This window comes from Myiozetetes cayanensis, unplaced genomic scaffold, assembly GCF_022539395.1.
Source record: "Myiozetetes cayanensis isolate MyiCay16 unplaced genomic scaffold, myiCay2020 scf9, whole genome shotgun sequence".
NCBI lineage: Eukaryota > Metazoa > Chordata > Aves > Passeriformes > Tyrannidae > Myiozetetes > Myiozetetes cayanensis.
In genome coordinates, this window is record NW_026088185.1 from 37,238,103 (window position 1) to 37,255,344 (window position 17,242).

At 47.3% G+C, this 17,242-nt stretch overlaps 1 protein-coding gene across 1 annotated transcript; it reads left to right on the plus strand.

The window, feature by feature from the left end:
* The first annotated feature begins 4,745 nt into the window (after window positions 1-4,745).
* TNFAIP6 (TNF alpha induced protein 6) lies at window positions 4,746-16,451 on the plus strand. Its single transcript, XM_050339705.1, has 6 exons — window positions 4,746-4,905; window positions 9,847-9,984; window positions 11,403-11,564; window positions 13,759-13,987; window positions 15,048-15,088; window positions 15,444-16,451. The coding sequence occupies exons 1-6, from the start codon at window positions 4,812-4,814 to the stop codon at window positions 15,605-15,607; spliced, it is 828 nt and encodes a 275-aa protein (XP_050195662.1). The 5' UTR covers window positions 4,746-4,811; the 3' UTR covers window positions 15,608-16,451.
* Window positions 16,452-17,242: the final 791 nt, after the last annotated feature.

Consider the following 17,242-nt stretch of genomic DNA (forward strand, 5'->3'; position numbering starts at 1 on the left):
GAGGTTTGGTAAGGCCAGTTTTCCCAAAGTGTCCGTGGGCCTGGCCAGATTATCCCAATTATTTCTGCACAAACTCAGAGTGTTTTCTGAAAGCTCACCCCCTGCCCATGCCCAGCTGAAGGGAGGAAAGTGGTTTTTAAAGTCTGTGATGTTCTGAGATGGACAAGTAAAAGGGTTTTTAGGTGAACCAGGGAAAAACTAATGGGATATTCAGGATGTGGGAATGCCCTTTGGAGGCTCATTTAATGGAAAAGCTCTTCATTCACACCCTTAAATGAGATGCTTGGAGTTAGATAATGATTTATTTGTTTTCTGCCAGTGAAATATGATAAATGTAGGAGATTAAGACCCTTATAAATTCTTAGTTACTTTATAATTTCAATTATAACATTTATATAATTTATTATTGTATATTTATAGATAATATTTTACACTTATATAATGTTTTCTATTAAAATAGAAAAGTGTTTACTTTGTAGGCAATACTGTCAGTTTTGCTGCACCTCACTGAAAATGGGAGTAATTTGAATTTTACTGCACTCCTTTATCCAGTAATTCATTCATTGTGTCCAGTGGATGCATTTTAAGCGTTGCCAGGACAGGGATCAGCCCCACAGAGCCACAGAACTCACCAGCCACATAAACAGCTTAAATCAGAGGGAAAGGACATTTATTCCTTCCTCAGAAATAACGATCCCCTGCAGTGGATGAACAAATAATTATCTCCACTATTTCCTATTAATATGAACAATATTTTAGCAATAAGGTTTTATTAATAACATCTTTAATATTAATATTTCCCCAAGCCCCTCCACATTGTTGCAGTTGGCTCTGCAGTGGATGGAGTTGCAACTCTTGGTTTTTATTTTTGAGGAGTTTCCTGGCACTCTCTGGAGCCTGTTTGTCTTGGCACCCCCCTCCCACATTACCCATGCCTCAGTCTCACATCTGAAAACTCTGTTTATAGCATCTCGTGCTTTTGGGAATATATTTCTGCAGTTTAAAAATGTAATTTAAAGTGTCTCTTCCCTGAGACACTTGTTAATTTTGTTATACCTGTATTTTTTTAAATTTTTGATTGGTTCAACTCTTTTATTTAGAATAACTCTCACTATAGAGGACTTCAAACACTTCGACTTGGCAAATGGTCAGAATTTTTATAAGAGAATCCATTATTCTCTCCCAACATCTGCTCTTAATATTCCCCAATGTTTTTGGTTTTGTTCTCCTCTCACATGGAGGGGTTTGTTTGCTTTTTTTTTTTATTTTTAAACTCCAGCACCATCACCCAGAGAAGCTGAGTCTTGCCTCATTGATGCTGCTGATAAAAATGGGCATTGATTTCAAGACAAAGGAGACTTTAAGACAAAGGAGGGGAGATTGGAAAATATTTATTTGTAAGGCAAAATCCTGTCTGGAAGATGAAGTCGCCACTGGGACCGTAAATGCTCAGATCATCGGCCAAGGAGTCCTCACGTTATCAAATTCTTCATCAGATTGCATCATCTGAAGTTCATGGGGGACAGAAAAAGTTGGGAGATTTCATTAGAAATTCCTTCTGTCTTGCCTTAACTACAACAAACGTGTGAACAACGTCGAGATCCTGGTTTGTGAGTTTATGAGCAGGGAGTTTTTCACCAGTCCAAATCACAAATGTAAGAATTCCATCAACTCTTTCCCCCCCAAAAACACCATTTCTGTGTCACTTTTTGGCTTTCACTGGGGCAGAGGCATCCAAGGAAAGAGAGATTGGAAAAGCAGGTGAATATAATCAGGTTAGACCTGCCAAATCCCACTTTGGATGCATTTTCCTCCTTAAACCACCTTCTTGTCCACGTAATTTAAAGAAAAAAAAAAAAAGTGTTATTTTAAAATCTCGACTTCTTGTTTTTCCAGGGAATTTCACCAGGGGCAAAGGTCAAACCAGGAGATCACAGGAACCAAAACACCCCGTGGAAAATAAATGACTCACCTCTGTGTTGTCACAGTGGAGCCTTTTGTTGGCACTTGCAGAAGGATGGAGGACACCTGGGAAGACAACAGGGAGAGGATCAGGAATAGTCAGGGGTCTAGAAAATACAACCTACAGGAAAGATGGAAAGAACACGTTGATTTTCAAGGAGAGACCTAAAGGTACAATTGGAGTTGTAACATAATTTTCCTGCTACAAAGAGGCACTAAAAAACCTGGTGCTTTGCTGAAGAAAAAAGAAGAAACAAGAGAAGAGTTAAGGAAAGAGTTCAGGAAGAGTTAAGAAAAGCCCCCTTCCCCTTCAATTTATATAAGATTTGTCTGGTACGTATTTAAATGTGGAAAACTTGGAAGAAAGCTAAAGAATGTCAGCCAGATGTCTCCAAGTGCCTGTGGCCAGCTGTGGAATATCCTGGTGGTCGGAGGCTCTGCTGGGATTTGCAGGTGAGAACTTTCCAGCTCACTGGAGGGGCAGATGTGCAGGGCAGGTCTGGAGGTGCCACTTCACTGGCACTGCAAAACAGTTCCTCCTCACTCTAAAACAGTTACTGAACCCTGCAGAGCTTTTGGTAGAATCCCAGGAATCCCTGAGGTTGGAAAAGCCCTCCCAGCCCATGGATCCCCCTGTGCCCATCCCCACCTTGTCCCCAGCCCAGAGCACTGAGTGCCACGGCCAGGCCTGCCTTGGGCACCTCCAGGGCTGGGCACTCCAAACCTCCCTGGGCAGCTGTGCCAGGGCCTGACCACCCTTTCCAGGAGAAATTCCTGCTGATGTCCCACCTGCCCCTCCCCTGGCACAGCCTGAGGCCGTTCCCTCTCCTCCTGTCCCTGTTCCCTGGGAGCAGAGCCCGACCCCCCCGGCTCCCCTGGATTCTGTATTCACCCAAACATCAGACCTTGCACAGATGAGGAGCTGCTCTCAAACACTGTTTGCTGCTTTATGCCCTTTATTTATTAAGTTGCTTTTTCCAGCTGAGGCCTTTCCCCATTAACAGTTCACTTCAGTAAATGGTATTTTTTATTTACTATTGCATGAGCATCTTTCTTAATGATTTCACTGAGTCAGTCCGTGACAAATCATCTCCATGGTTTGCACTCCTTGCTCTTAGAAATAGCTCAGTGTTCACACATTTCTGGGATCCTGTGCACTGGCACCCACCTCCCAAGGACAGAGCAATTCCTGTGGCATGGATAGACCATTAATACCAACTCCCAATACCATCCCAGCCAGGGGGATTCTCATGGAGTGGCACAGAGGAAAGGTGTCCTGTGCAAGGACAGACATCACATCACGCTTCTCTCCCTCCATCTGAACCAGGAATTTATCTTTTCAGATTACCAGTAAATTATGTTACTGTTGAATTTTCCCTTTCCCTTGGTTTCCATCCCTTCCCCTCCTGCCTCTTTTATTGTTTCCAGGTTTCCAGAGGACGCCATGAATGTCTCCCAACAAACTGGCAGTGCCTGGATCAGTCCCTGGATCAATCCCTGAATCAGTCCCTGGATCAGTCCCTGGATCAGTCCCTGGATCAATCCCTGAATCAGTCCCTGGATCAGTCCCTGGATCAATCCCTGGATCAGTCCCTGGATCAGTCCCTGTCCCAGCATCCTCTGTGAGGTTGGACCAGCTGACCCCACTGTGTGCACGTAGGGGAACCTCACTGCAAGAGCAGATCTGCTCCCACCAGTGAGAGCTGGAGAGGGACAGGCCTAGACACCGGTAAATTGGTGGAAGGTGCCTTTTCATTCCCTCAGCTCTGTTTCCCAACAGCCTTTCCCTTCAGCATCTGTCTGAGTTCAGGTGGGAGGAACATGTGTGAGTGTGTGTACAGTGTAGCCAGGCTTCCCTCACTCTAAGCCTGGAGTGAGGAAGAATCTTCCTCACCTCAAGTCATCTGTGTTAAAACATTTTTGAGTGGGCCCAGCCATCCCCACCCCTTCCTCTCCTCCTCTTGTAGTCTGATTGTTGGTGTGATCATTGTCCTGTCTCTGTCCGTAGCTCCTGACTCAGAAGTTACCGATGTTATCACAACTGCAGAGTTTTCCAAGGGCTGCTCAGGAGTGTGGAGCACCAGCTCCTTTTCCATACTCTCATCCTTCCCCCTCTCCTCTCTCCCGCTCACCCACGAGGAGCAGCTGCGGGGTTCACTCGCAGCCAGAAGGGAAGACGAGCAGACAGCTGTCACGCTGTGATTCAGCCTTTCAACTGTGGTTTGGAGGGGAAGTTTTGAGCTTTATTTCCCACTTTGCAGAGCAAAGAGCATCTGTTTTTGACACTTGCAGCTTTGTGCTGAGCCGGGAGGTTGATTTGCAGTGACAGATTCCGTGTGGGGAAGCTGAACTCAAACAGTCAGTGTAAAACCTTCTCCTGACGTTTTTCCATTGATTGGGTGAAATTAAATCCAAATTATTTACAGAAGGGCAGAATGTTTAAAGGGGAATGAGACAGAGTGTGATCTCTCAGGTGCTGTGAGTGGTGTGACTGGGAGCAGAGATGGACTGGCTCTGAGTTTTATTTTATGGAATCAGAAGGCAGCGAGCGCCGAAGAATGAAGAGCCTTTGGCTCGGAGAGCGGCCGTGTGTGCTGCAGTAGTGAGGGATAGAATGGATTCTTGGACAGGCTGGGAACGGAGAGAGCCAAAAGTGAGTCACATGGGCGACTGCAGACACCACAGTTCATTGTGTAAGAACTGCAGCAGCACAATTGGAGCAGCCCCACTGACCTCACAGCTCAACGTGCTATTTAAGGTCTGGCTCGCAGATGTTCCAGGAGCACCGAGCCAGAGCCGGCCCGGAGCGTTCGACCGGGGAGTATTTACAGCCTGAGCCTGCCCAGGAGATGATTGCCCTGATCCTCTTCTCTGCCCTGCTGTGGGACGAGGCTGGAGCGTGGGGCTTCAAGGATGGGGTGCTGCACAACTCCATCTGGCTGGGTAAGGACTAACTTCGCTCTCGGGAACGTTTTGCTGCAGGAGCCGCTGCGTTCGTGGGTCCGGCAGCACCACAAAGCTGAGCTGGGCATCGCTGGCAATCCACAAAAATCCTGCACTGCAGCTCCTGAAACCATTTGAGCTGAGTGGTGGGTAGAAGTTTTGCTGGTTTGCTGTTTCTCTCAAAGGCATGAAAAGCTAAGGATGGAGTATTTATCCAAACGTGTTTTTCCTGCAGCGTGAGGTGAAAACTGCACTAAACAGCAGTGGCTTCTAATGAAGGAAAACGGGGTCTGGAAAGAAAAGAAACATTTGCCAAAGGAATGAATTGCTTTCTGCATGAGCATACTTCACATGCCTGGGGTCCTGCATAGGAAACTAAATGGTCTGGAAATAATAGTGGTGATATTTCCAAGGTTTCTAGAAAAGCACAGAAATGTCTGTGTTTTTGGCCATTGGTTTGCTCACATCGTTTAACAGGGCACAGGAGATTTCCAAAGGGCAAGAGAGAAAAAAATGCTGTGGGAAGGGTTTCTTGTACCTCAAGTGGGTTTTAACAGCTCTGAGGTTCTTTTAGAGATCTTTATAATTATCCAGTACAACAGGAAAACTTACTCAGAGTGGAGTCACACAAAGGATGCCAAAATAAAGGCACGCACCGAGTGCTCTGTTTTATTGACAGATGCTTACAAATCCTTTCTCCTCTGCAGAATGCTGTGTGATTCTGTGAGGATTTTAGGGAATCCCTGTGTTCCTGTCGTGCTCAGATGCCCCAGGAGGGACCAGGGCCACGCTCTGTCAGCTGGTGCAGCACCCACATGGCTCCAGCCCCTCCCAGAGGACCATGCAGACCACCAGGAACACAAATGAGACCCAGAAATGATCTGTATTTCCATTTGACTGCCCATTTTTAATGACTCCTCTCTCCTCCTGACCTTGGGACATTCCTCCTGTGTCCCACAGCCAGAGGGGAGCTCCAAGGCACCTTCAGGTTCCACCTCCAGTGGCTGCTGTTCAAAAATAGGATGACAAAGGGGAGGTTTGTGTGGGAAATGAGCAGAAGTTTTTACTCCTGGCTGGAATAACAATAAGGAGACCCAGGAGATAAGTTGGGCTGAGGGTTTGTTAAGCCTTGGTGGCCAAGGCAGAGAAGTTGAGTGGCAGGTGAGACCACCCTGACGATGGGGAAGAGTCTCACACACATCCCACTTTTACTCATGGTCAGGGAATGGGTCCTGGGTGTTTTATTTGCAAATATTGGTGTATCTGTAGGTGTTTTATCCAGCTTTAGGGGTTCCAACAGCATAAATGCAAATTTGGGATAGCAGTGATCAGTCACTTCAGCAGTTTCATGAATCGCAGTCAAATTGACGGAAAAACATCTCAACTTCTTTAAAATGGAGCAGCTGAGTGTTAATTGGCATGCACAGCAAAATTCTGGTTTGCTGCACCTCTAAGCATTTACCATGGGAGTCGGTAAAAATAAACCAGGGAGGGAAAATTGATGACTTGTTCTAAATAAAACCAAACTCGAAATGCACTATCTGGTGTAACTACAGCAATAACATTAGGGAAATGAAGCTCAAATTGAATTACCAATGGAATTCAGTGACACTGTATAGAAATGCAAAAAAAATGGGCAAAATCACAGACATCCAGTTCAGGCTTCTGTGTATTTTAAAAAAAGAAAAAAAGGGTAACTTGAATAGTAAAACAAGTCACCCCAATTTCACCTTCACTGTGAATTAAAGCAAGAGCCCCTCCTTGAATAAAACACCTGAGCTTTGCTGATCTCCTCTTCTGATACAGCACCAAACTGAAAATGTAGGGGGATTTCCATCTTCCCCCTTTTTTTTTTTCCCCCCAACAAATCATAAGCTGTAAAATCCTGAATTACTGCAGCCTGGAAACGCTCACGTCCTACCTTTTCTCTCCTCACAAACATCTCTTGTTTCTCAGTCAGGCTGTGCAGTGCAGTCCTGCTGCAGCTGCCTCCACCACCTCCCTGGGAATGTGTTCCCTGTGGGAATGGAATGTTGGTGTTGCTGGTTTCTTGCCAGCTGATGAGAGGGTTGGGACAGTCTCGCCCACGTTTTCATACATCCTTATTCCAGTGCCAGTGCTTGGTGCCACAGGGTAGGTTTTCCAGGGCTCAGTGCTCAGAATTCCATCCCCATTCCCACTCCACGTGTCAGGGTGGTTTAGGGGCTTTCCCTGCCCCGTTTGGGGAGTTCTCTGAGTTTGACCACGCGTGTTTTCAGAGGTCCTTGCCGAGAGCTCTGCATAAAAGCTAAATATTCCTTTTTATTCAGCATTTAGTGTCTGTTCCCTGCATACTGTGGGGACTTCAGCAGCCCAAATTTCATCTGCTTGTGTCTGTGCAGAAGGGTTTGGCTGCATTTCCCCACCTCCTGCTGCTGGGGGTGAGGAGGGGCTCCCTGTCCTGGCTGTCCCTGGGCTCCAAGGAGGGATTTTAGGAAATGGGAGCTGGAAGAAACACCTGGACCCCCTGGCCTTTTGGCAGTGGGGGGCACGTGCTTGTGCTTGCAAATACAAGCATTCCATGCAGGTTTATCTGCAGGTCCCACCTCCATAAAGAGCAATTCCAGTGCCTTCTCCTGCCTGCCTGTGAATAGCTTATATAAAGATACGCATCCAGAGACAGAAATGTGTCAGTGAACAGTTAATAATCCCAGTGCTTTGCCTGGCTCTGTGTTTGATGAAGCACTTTGTCTGCACAGCCCCTGCTGTACTTGAGAGGGAGGGGAGGGGGGAAAGCTGCCAGTGGAAGATCCAATCAGTTAATTAGGGAATGCTTTAAACTGGGACACACCGAGCCAGCAGCAAATCCCAACGCCTGGGGGACTCCATGTGTGTGGTCTGGTTTTCCAGAGGCTACTTTTGCCAAGTTACAAAGGAATAACAGAGAGGGAGGGAGCTGCAGATTGCTCCTTGCAGGGTGACAACACTCACCAGGGTGTCGGGGGAAGATTTGGTGGTGCTGCTGTTGGTGCCAGCCCTTGCAGCCCCTGTGGAGAGCAGAAGTTCCCAGCAATATTCTGAAAAATATGATGCCTGTCCATAGTGACATTTCAGCAACAAGTGGGGGGAGTTACCTCTAGAGGGCTAAGATTTGAAAACAATACCACCAGGTGAAAAAACAGCTGAAAACGGGAAGTTTTTACAGGGAGTGAGGAGAATCCCCCCAGACCCCTGGTGGTGCATCCAGGGACAGGATGGGCCTTACAGAGGTGGCAACCAGAGGATTGGGGGATTTTACCAGCAAAGACCAGTGGCAATGAGCTCGAGGACATCTCTTGTTCTGGCTCATTTTGCCAAGGTGCCTGACCTCAGAATTCTGGTGCTCTGTGAGTGGTGAAGGTGGTGCAGGTCAGTGAGTCCCGAGGGATACAGTCTGTGTTCCAATTCACCCCTCAGTTCCCTTCCTTCCCTGGCAGCTCAGTGATCACCAGTGTGGATTCCAGGTTGTCTCCCATTTCCCATTGCTGCATTCTGAATCCAGCACAACCCTGCCCACAGCAGCAGTGAGCTGATTTATCAGCACTTACCACGAGCTTAGGCACAACAGGCTGTTGAGGCAATGAAAAGCAATGCTTCCTAGGAATAAATCCTTAATTAAAATGGGCCTTGTTAATATAACACACCACTGTTTCACAGCTGGGAGTTGTTATGGCTCTTCTTTGCAATAAAAGTGGCTCCTTCAGAAGGGTTTTTCCAGGGAGGACCTGTTATCCCGTGCCCATGCCACCGATATTCCCAGTGATGTTCCGGAAGGCGGCTCTGGCTCTTCTGAGGCTGCTGTTAGCAATATAATTTATTTCTCTGGGCACAGGGCCAGTGACAGCAGGTCCAAAAACCACCCTGGCCAACGTCACTCCAGGTCTATTGAGGGATCTCACCATTAACCACAATTCAGTGGTGACCAGGGCTCTTTAACAACCACCCTAACCCAGCCAAAACTACTGACTCCAAGTATGGCCCTAAAAAAGACATCCTTCTTTTCCCATGGCACCAATAACTACTGTAAAAGTGCTCCCTGTTTTCCATCTTTTTTTCTTTTTCAGTGATAGCTCCAAACAGCCACCTCTCTCAGATTATCCTAAATATAGGAGAGAGACCTAAACAAAACCACGGCTCAGATTAAATATGCACGCTGGTTCTCAGGCAGATTTCCACACATATGGCACCAGACAAGTGCAACACGAAGAGATTCTAAAACTTACAGCAGAGCTGGCAGTTTCCAGGTTTCCCTGGAAAGCTGCTTTTCATCATATTTGCACCAGCAATGAAAAAAAAAAAAAAAGAAAAACTGAAGAAAATGTATGAATTTTGTGTGCAGCAGAAATGTCAGCCAGGGATTGTTCCGGCCCTGCCCTCGGTGACACACGCTCAGATATTTTTACTTCGCATTTTTCTCCCCTTTCATTCCCGCCTCTCCTCGATCCAAGTAGCTCTGATTTAACTTCTCTGGAGACTCAAAACAAAGCTCTGATTCATCTTCCAAAGGCTCTTCAAGCTGCAGCCAGAGGGATGCTGTGATAGCAATCCAGAAGGAGCTTCCTCGGAGCGAGGCAGGATCCACAGCCCCGGGGGTGCTGACACCCGGCGTTCCCAAAAACTGCCCTCACCCTCATCCCATGGGAGTCCTGCCCGGCCTTTGTTGATCTGCTGCCGTTCAAAAATTCTCCAAGCTCTGTTGTTAAAAACTTCTCCCAAACAAACCCAAGCTTTGGGAAGCGGGGAGGGATGGGAGGGAAGTGTTTTCCCGGCGAGCGGCACATCTGCCAGCTGGACCTTTGGCTCCTCTTCCCACCTGGCAGAAGGAGGAGCCGGAGCCCCACGCTGAGGCCTCCCTGCTGGAGGTGGGAGGGCCGAGATGTGGCATCCATGTGAATCCATGTTCCCCTGCCCTCGTTCCCACAGAGCGGGCAGCCGGCGTGTACCACCGGGAATCGCGCTCCGGGAAGTACCGGCTCACCTACGCCGAGGCCAAGGCCGTGTGCGAGTACGAGGGAGGACACCTGGCCACGTACCAGCAGCTGGAGGCGGCCCGGAAAATAGGTATGGAAAAAATCATGGAAAACTCCCGGCACTTGGCTTCTCACAGCCCTCCTTCGGGGTTGGCAGTTGTGGATTGGGGTGTCTGTTGTGAACTCGGGCACTGACTGATGTGGAAATCCCTGGATTTTTGCTCAGGTTGCTTCCAGTTTCCCACCTTGGTAACTGGAGTGTGACCGGTGCCAGGGCCTCACCACCCTCCCAGCCAGGAATTCCTTCCCAATATCCCATCTAAAACAACCCTCCTTCAGCCCAAAGCCATTCCCTGTGTCCTGTCCCTCCATGCCTTGTCCCCAGTCCCTCTCCAGCTCTCCTGGAGCCCCTTCAGGCCCTGCAAGGGGCTCTCAGGTGTCCCTGGAGCCTTCTCTTCTCCAGGTGAATCCCCCCAGCTCTCCCAGCCTGGCTCCAGAGCAGAGGAGCTCCAGCCCTTGGAGCGGCTCCATGGCCTCCTCTGGAATCATTCCAACAGGTCAAGCTCTTGTTTTCATCAAGATTTTTATTCCAGCCATATTTGCTCTGGGAGAAAGTGAGTTGTGTGTTCTTGGAGTAAAAAGTGGAGCTGAGTGAGGGCTCCACTGTATTTCTAGTTGATTCCTAATAAGAAATTATCCACTCATTCAGAGCATTGGGAAAACAATGGAAAATACCCTCCCCACTCCAGACATTTTCTTGCTCTGCTGTTGAATCAGAACTGGCTCTCAGCACCAGCATACATGTGAAAGGGGTGCTTTTGTCTCTCTGAGCAGCTCAGAGCCCAAAGATGCCACAAATATGTTCCCATTTCCTCTCAGTGCAAGCACTGGATTGGTCTCCACCAGCCAGGGAACAACGTTGCATTCTTTGCCTACTGGGTTTAAGTTCTCAGCCCCAAAATGCATTAACAGGGTCTTTCAGTTTGGCAAGAAGTGCTTGATGCATCCCAGGTATTTAAATTTAAATTGAAAGCGTTTTAAATGAATACTGCAGGGGTTTAGCCGTGTTTTGTATGGAGTGTTTTATTCATGCTCAGAACTCCTCGCTGGGGACTCCTCAGATCTGATTGAGTAAATTTGTGTGACTTCAAAAGGGAAACAAAGAGCACACTTAGACAACTCATCCAGTGTATAATTTGATTACAAGTGCTGGTAGAGCACTTCAGGCTGACTGCTTGGGCAACTCTGCAGCCCATCTGTGTTTGATTTTCATCCTCAAACGAAGTCCCGGTAATGACACCGTGGAGAACACAATGCAATTTTATACTCTGTGTTTAAAATGATCCTCTCAAAGTCCTGTTCTTTCCTGGAGCTCAATTTCTACCAGGCCAATTACACCCAGGTCGCTGAGTCATCAGCCTGAGTAAGACTTAGCTGAAGGACAAGCAGCGTTCCTGGCCTGGGACTGATTGATCCCGTCCATGTGGCATTTTCCTCTCCCTGCTGCAGGTTTCCACGTGTGTGCTGCTGGCTGGATGGCCAAGGGCAGGGTTGGTTATCCCATAGTAAAAGCTGGAGCCAACTGTGGCTTTGGGAAGACCGGAATTGTTGACTACGGGATTCGCCTCAACCGCAGCGAGAGGTGGGACGCCTACTGCTACAACCCCCACGGTGAGTGCAGAGCAGCCCCTGGCTCTGTCCTGCTCAACCTCCACTTTCATTTCAGCAATCTGAGGTGTTTCAAATGGGAACCATTTCCCAGGTATTTTTCCTGTGGATAAGTTTAATTCAGTGTTAAACTCTTATTCCTTCTTTTTTGTGGCTGAGACGGGAAAGGTTCTGAAAACGAATGTCATGTCCGGGACTGGCACCTTAGGAATTTCTCTTAGGAAGGAATTACTGGTGGGAGGGTGATGAGGGCCTGGCACAGGTTGGCCAGAGAAGCTGTGGCTGCCCCTGGATCCCTGGAAGTGTCCAAGGCCAGGTTGGAGCACCCTGGGCTGGTGGAAGGTGTTGGGGGTTGGAACTGGATGGGCTTTAAGGTCCCTTCCAGCACAAACCATTCTGTGATTCCATGATCCTCTGACTGCAACCCTGACAGATCCAGATGCCAGCAGTGCCTTGTGCGTGTGTCTGTAACGAGATGGAGAAAAATGAATCTCCAGAGCAGATCTGGAGATGTGATAAACGTGAGTGACAAGACCTCACCCCAGGAGGTGACTCAAACATCCACAGGGCCACTGTGTTACAGATTAGCTTGGCATCACCTCGTGTAGCATGGAAGCTGGAAAAAGCAGGCAGCAGGAAGGAAAGCAGAGCCTAACCTGGCTGTCCCCCTGCTCCCAGTGTCCTGCCATGCCTGGCACAGCCAGACTGGAGTTTCCATGACGTCTGCACAGCTGTGCACGCTTTGTTTGTGCTCACAGGGCCTGCGCTTGTTTACGCTCATCAAATAGCTCTGCGGGGTGGGGGCCGTTCCCAGATGTTCCACATCCAAGGGGAGACTCCTGCACTCGGAATTACAGCATGTGAGCCTGACCTTCTCCTCATCAGCCTCTGCTCTGGGCCAGGAGGGAGTTACTGGCCAAACACTGTTTGGGCAGAGGACAAAAGGAAACCAGAGCTGCCAGCACAGCAGAGCTTCAGCCTCTCCCATGCCCAGGATTGCTGCTCACGCTCTGCACAGCCTGGTGGGGGTGTCTGCAGGAGCAGCTGAGGGGCCAGGGGAGCAAAGACAAACCTCTGGTTGAACTGAGCCTGTGCTCTGCTCCAGGATGCTGAAAGTGTCACCTGAGGAGGAACTTGTGGGGCTCTTTGATGTTTGAAATGTGCGTCCCACCCAGCAGTGATCGTGGAATCCCAGAATTCCAGAGTGGTTTGGGTGGGAAGGGACATTAAAGATCATCCAGTCCAAGCCCCTGCCCTGGGCAGGGACACCTTCCACTAGCACAGGTTGCTCCAAATCCAACCTGGCCTTGGACACTTCCAGGGATCCAGGGGCAGCCACAGCTTCTCTGCCCAACCTGTGCCAGGGCCTGCCCACCCTCCCAGCCAGCAATTCCTTCCCAATCTCCCATCTCTCCCTGCCCTCTGGCAGTGGGAAGCCATTCCCTGTGTCCTGTCCCTCCATGCCTTGTCCCCAGTCCCTCTCCAGCTCTCCTGGAGCCCCTTTAGGCCCTGCAAGGGGCTCTCAGGTCTCCCTGGAGCCTTCTCTTCTCCAGGAGAACCCCCCAGCTCTCCCAGCCTGGCTCCAGAGCAGAGGGATCCAGCCCTGGAGCATCTCCATGGGCTCCTCTGGACTCTCTCCAGCAGCTCCACATCTTTCTTGTGCTGCAGCCCCAGAGCTGGGGGCAGCATTCCAGCTACTGGAGCCCAAATCAAACTGGAACAAGTGTTTTCCTCCCAAAGGGAGTGCAGGGCTGCAGGAACAACAGGAGCACACCACCATGGGTGTGACCACCAGCCTTCAGAAGGCTTTTTGCAGAAAGCCTCTTTGCAGAGGTTTTTTTTGGAGAAGAAAGGCTGAAAATGAGAGTCAGGGTGATGTGCAAGTCCAGCTGTAAAGCCTGAAAGAGGCAGAAATCCCAAATGCCTTTGACATAAAACACACAAAGCCCTGGCCCCGAGTCCACTGCAGTCAATCAAAGCTTTGCCTCTGAGTTCAGGGCTCTCACCTCTTGCTTCCAAAATATCTTCTCCCAAAAGCTGGGAATGACTGACACTCACCAAGTGCTGAAGTTCTGTCACTCTGGATGTTCCTGTGGGATTTTTTTATGGATCTGCCAGGTCGAAGTGCCCAAAGACCCAACCCACAGCCGTAGTCAGAAGGAATACCCAAACTGTGATGTTTTCATTTCCCTCTCAGGAAAGGAGTGTGGGGGAGTCTTCACCGATTCCAGGCACGTGTTTAAGTCCCCAGGGTACCCGAATGAGTACGAAAACGAGCAGATTTGCTACTGGCACATCCGAGTCAAGTACGGCCAGAGGATCCACCTGCAGTTCCTGGAGTTCGACGTGGAAGATGACGTTGCCTGCATGGCGGATTTCCTGGAAATCTACGACAGCTATGACGATGTCAATGGCTTCGTGGGCAGGTAAAGCAAATCCAGCTTCAATATGCAAATATATTATTAATTTTTTCCCCCTAGAATTTCAGAAGGACACTGTATCCCTCATCCAGCACTGCTGAGTTGTCCATAATTCCTGCAGCAATAATACCTGATTTATCTTTCCTTTGCTTTAATCTTCCCAATTTACTTTAATATTATTAAGACAGGCCTGTTAAGAGTTTCAGGGAATGGAGCTTTGCCCTTTTTTCACTTTGTTTAACCAGATGAAAGAAAGCTGCAAGACTTTTTAGTCAGCTGCTTATCCCAGTCCTCCAGGATTTCCCAGGAAGGACTCTTCGGAATCTCAAACAGCATTTTGTGTTTGCTTTAACTGAAAGGAGGGAGGCAAGGTGTTAAAATAGGAAAAATATATTTAATTTAAGTTACTCTTTGCTACAGAAGTGAAGCATTAGCTAATACCAGAATAAGTGTTATATTTCATCTCTCTTATTAGATTTAAGTCCTTCTTTGCTTCATTCTCACTTTCTTCAACGTCATACTTTCACTTAACCTTTATAAGTCATGTTTAGGTGTGAAATACCTCGATTTTCCAGTACAGGGACTGTACAAAACAAACCAAAAACCAAACCATTAAAAGTGATAAAAGGCACTTTTAATGCTACTTTTCACACCCTCCCTACAGATCATGTGTAGCAAAGCAAGGATATTCTGTTTGTTTTGCTTTTACACATAATTTTAAATGTTTATTTTTCTGACAGTATTCTTCCTTTCTTAGCCTTGGGCCGCTGTTCTTCTCCTTAATGCCTTGTTAAATTCCTCTTTTTCTTGTCTTGCATCATTTTCTTCCTGAATATATTGAGAATTTTTTTCCTGCATTTTTCCCTCCTCTAAACTTTACTGTGGGATAAAGTTCAAAAATTCTTTAGGCAGTAGATTTAAGATAAAATCACACACACTGAAAACCTAAAACCAATTTATTGCCTTGATCCCCAAGAAAAGCAGAGCCTGGGAGCCCCAGCTCAGAGCAGGTTCTGTGCCACAATCCCTGTATCCTTTAACCTGGAGCATTCCTATCTTTTCCCAGGTTTTGTGGAGATGAGTTGCCCGATGACATCATCAGCACAGGTAATTTATTTCTGCTAAAAAAAAACCCAAACACAATTCCTTCTAAATAAATGTCAATCAGCCCAATTTTCGAGGGTACTGAGGTGCCTCCCGCTGCCCTTACATAGGAAAATGGAATTCCTGACATCACAGAGACCTGGAATGAATGGTTTGGGTTGGAAGGGACCTTTAAAGCCCATCTCGTTCCAGCCCTGCCATGGGCAGGGACACCTCCCACTGGAGCAGGTGGATTGCTGGGAAAACCTCAGAATTTCAGCAACAAAGGGCACTTAAAAACCAAAAAAAACCCACCCTGAAATATCACATTTTTTATGCCACCCAAAATGTAAGTTTATTTTTCTTTGTCTCCTCTCAGGCAACGTCATGACCTTGAAGTTTCTGACAGATGCCTCGGTGACTGCGGGTGGGTTCCAGATTCGATACACCACCCTGGACACGCCTCCCAGGGCAGGGGATGCAAGGAATGCAACATCCCCCGGGAAAACAAACTACTTCTCCGGAAAATTCGGCGTCCTGTGAGCAGAGGGACCAGAACCACGTCAAGAAGCGCGTCTCAGAACGAACCCAATCCAGATATCTGTGCCTGCAGACATCTGAAGTTTCGGTCATCTCTTCCTGACTTTTTATTTCCTGCTTTTCTACAGGTTTTGTTAATAAACTAGACTAGGAAATAAATTATAAGATGTACTTAACGTGAATAATAGAAAACTATTTTTTAGGATACGAGTACTGTAAAAATCTGTCGGCAAAGATTTAAAAATTATTTTTGTATACAAACTGCTCCTTCTCCTCATTTCTTGTACTGTTTGATCAAACCTTTTGTGTCACTGTTTCACTTATGTTTAAATTTAACAGGCTGTCCTCTCCATATTTTTCTTGATTTCTACATATTTATTTTTTAGACTGTTGCTTTGGGTTTTTTTTTTTCCTGTTCTCCCCATATTATCATTCATTTAATTGACTGATTTCCTTGAACTCGAAGGGCCTTTAGAATAAGGTGATTTTTAAGACACGTAAATTGATTTTATGGGCGGCACGAAGAGCACGGGATCAATCCTCCCAACATCACGACTGTGGTGTGAGATGGATGGATTTTTGTCAGGCTTCCTCACCCAGAGAAGAGATATTAAAGTGCTTCCACCTCTCTGATTCCAGCAAAAAGAATCAAATGGGCAATTTTGGAATAAAGAATAAAACTGGTGGGATGAAGCATCAGGAGGAATCACTCCCGGAGTTCCTGGCACGTTCTGAAGACACTGTTGATGTGTTGCTGTTGTTTACACGGGTTTGAGACTGTTCTGGTTTAAATTGACCAATTTCAATCATTCTCCACGTGTTTTTAACTTCAGTCTGAAGCAGCATTAAAGCTACCTCTGTTTTCATCCCGTCCTGAGTTTGCAATGAATTATTCTTATTTCTTTACCAGACTTTGGCACATTTTCTTGATTTAAAGCAGGAAATAAGTTTTAAGAGTTCGTGAGTGTTTTTTTGACCCCACATCTAATGTCCACTGAAAATCTTCCTGTGAATTGCTTTTTTTTTGGAGCATTGTGAATCCCTCGGGAAACAGTTTCCACGAGGTGGATCTCGAGCTAATCAAACCTATCTGGGCTTTATTTAATCTTAATTCCCAGTTCTTTGAATTTATTACATTTTTTAAGCTTTTATTGCTGTAATTTCAGGGAGGATACGATCCTGCTTCTTGGCTGTACTGGAGAACAACGTTCTGGTTATTTCCAACACTTTATTCCTGCTCCGTCAGGAAACCAGTTCTGTATCCCTGCATTGATGGGATGTAGCCGTACCTAAAATCTGCTTTTTAATCCTGCCACCTTGTGTTCACAGACATAAAATGCCACTCCAGTTCTCCAAGGTAGGGCTCGTTAACGAGGAACAGAACAAGAAAAAGCACGAAGGGAATTGTTAACATTTTATTTATGACCCGGGGTAATTTTTTACAGTTTGGGGGGTTTGTTGTTCTTCCTTTAACGGAGAAGCAACAGATCTCGAATTGACAGGGATCAGATCCAGGGGTGAACAGGGAACACCTGCCTGTCTGGAGATCTTCGTGGAGCCAGAGGGGGGGCAGGATTTTGGGAAGAGACTTTTTCCAGGACAGTCCCTCCTGCTGGGCATCGCCAGCGCAGGTGAGTG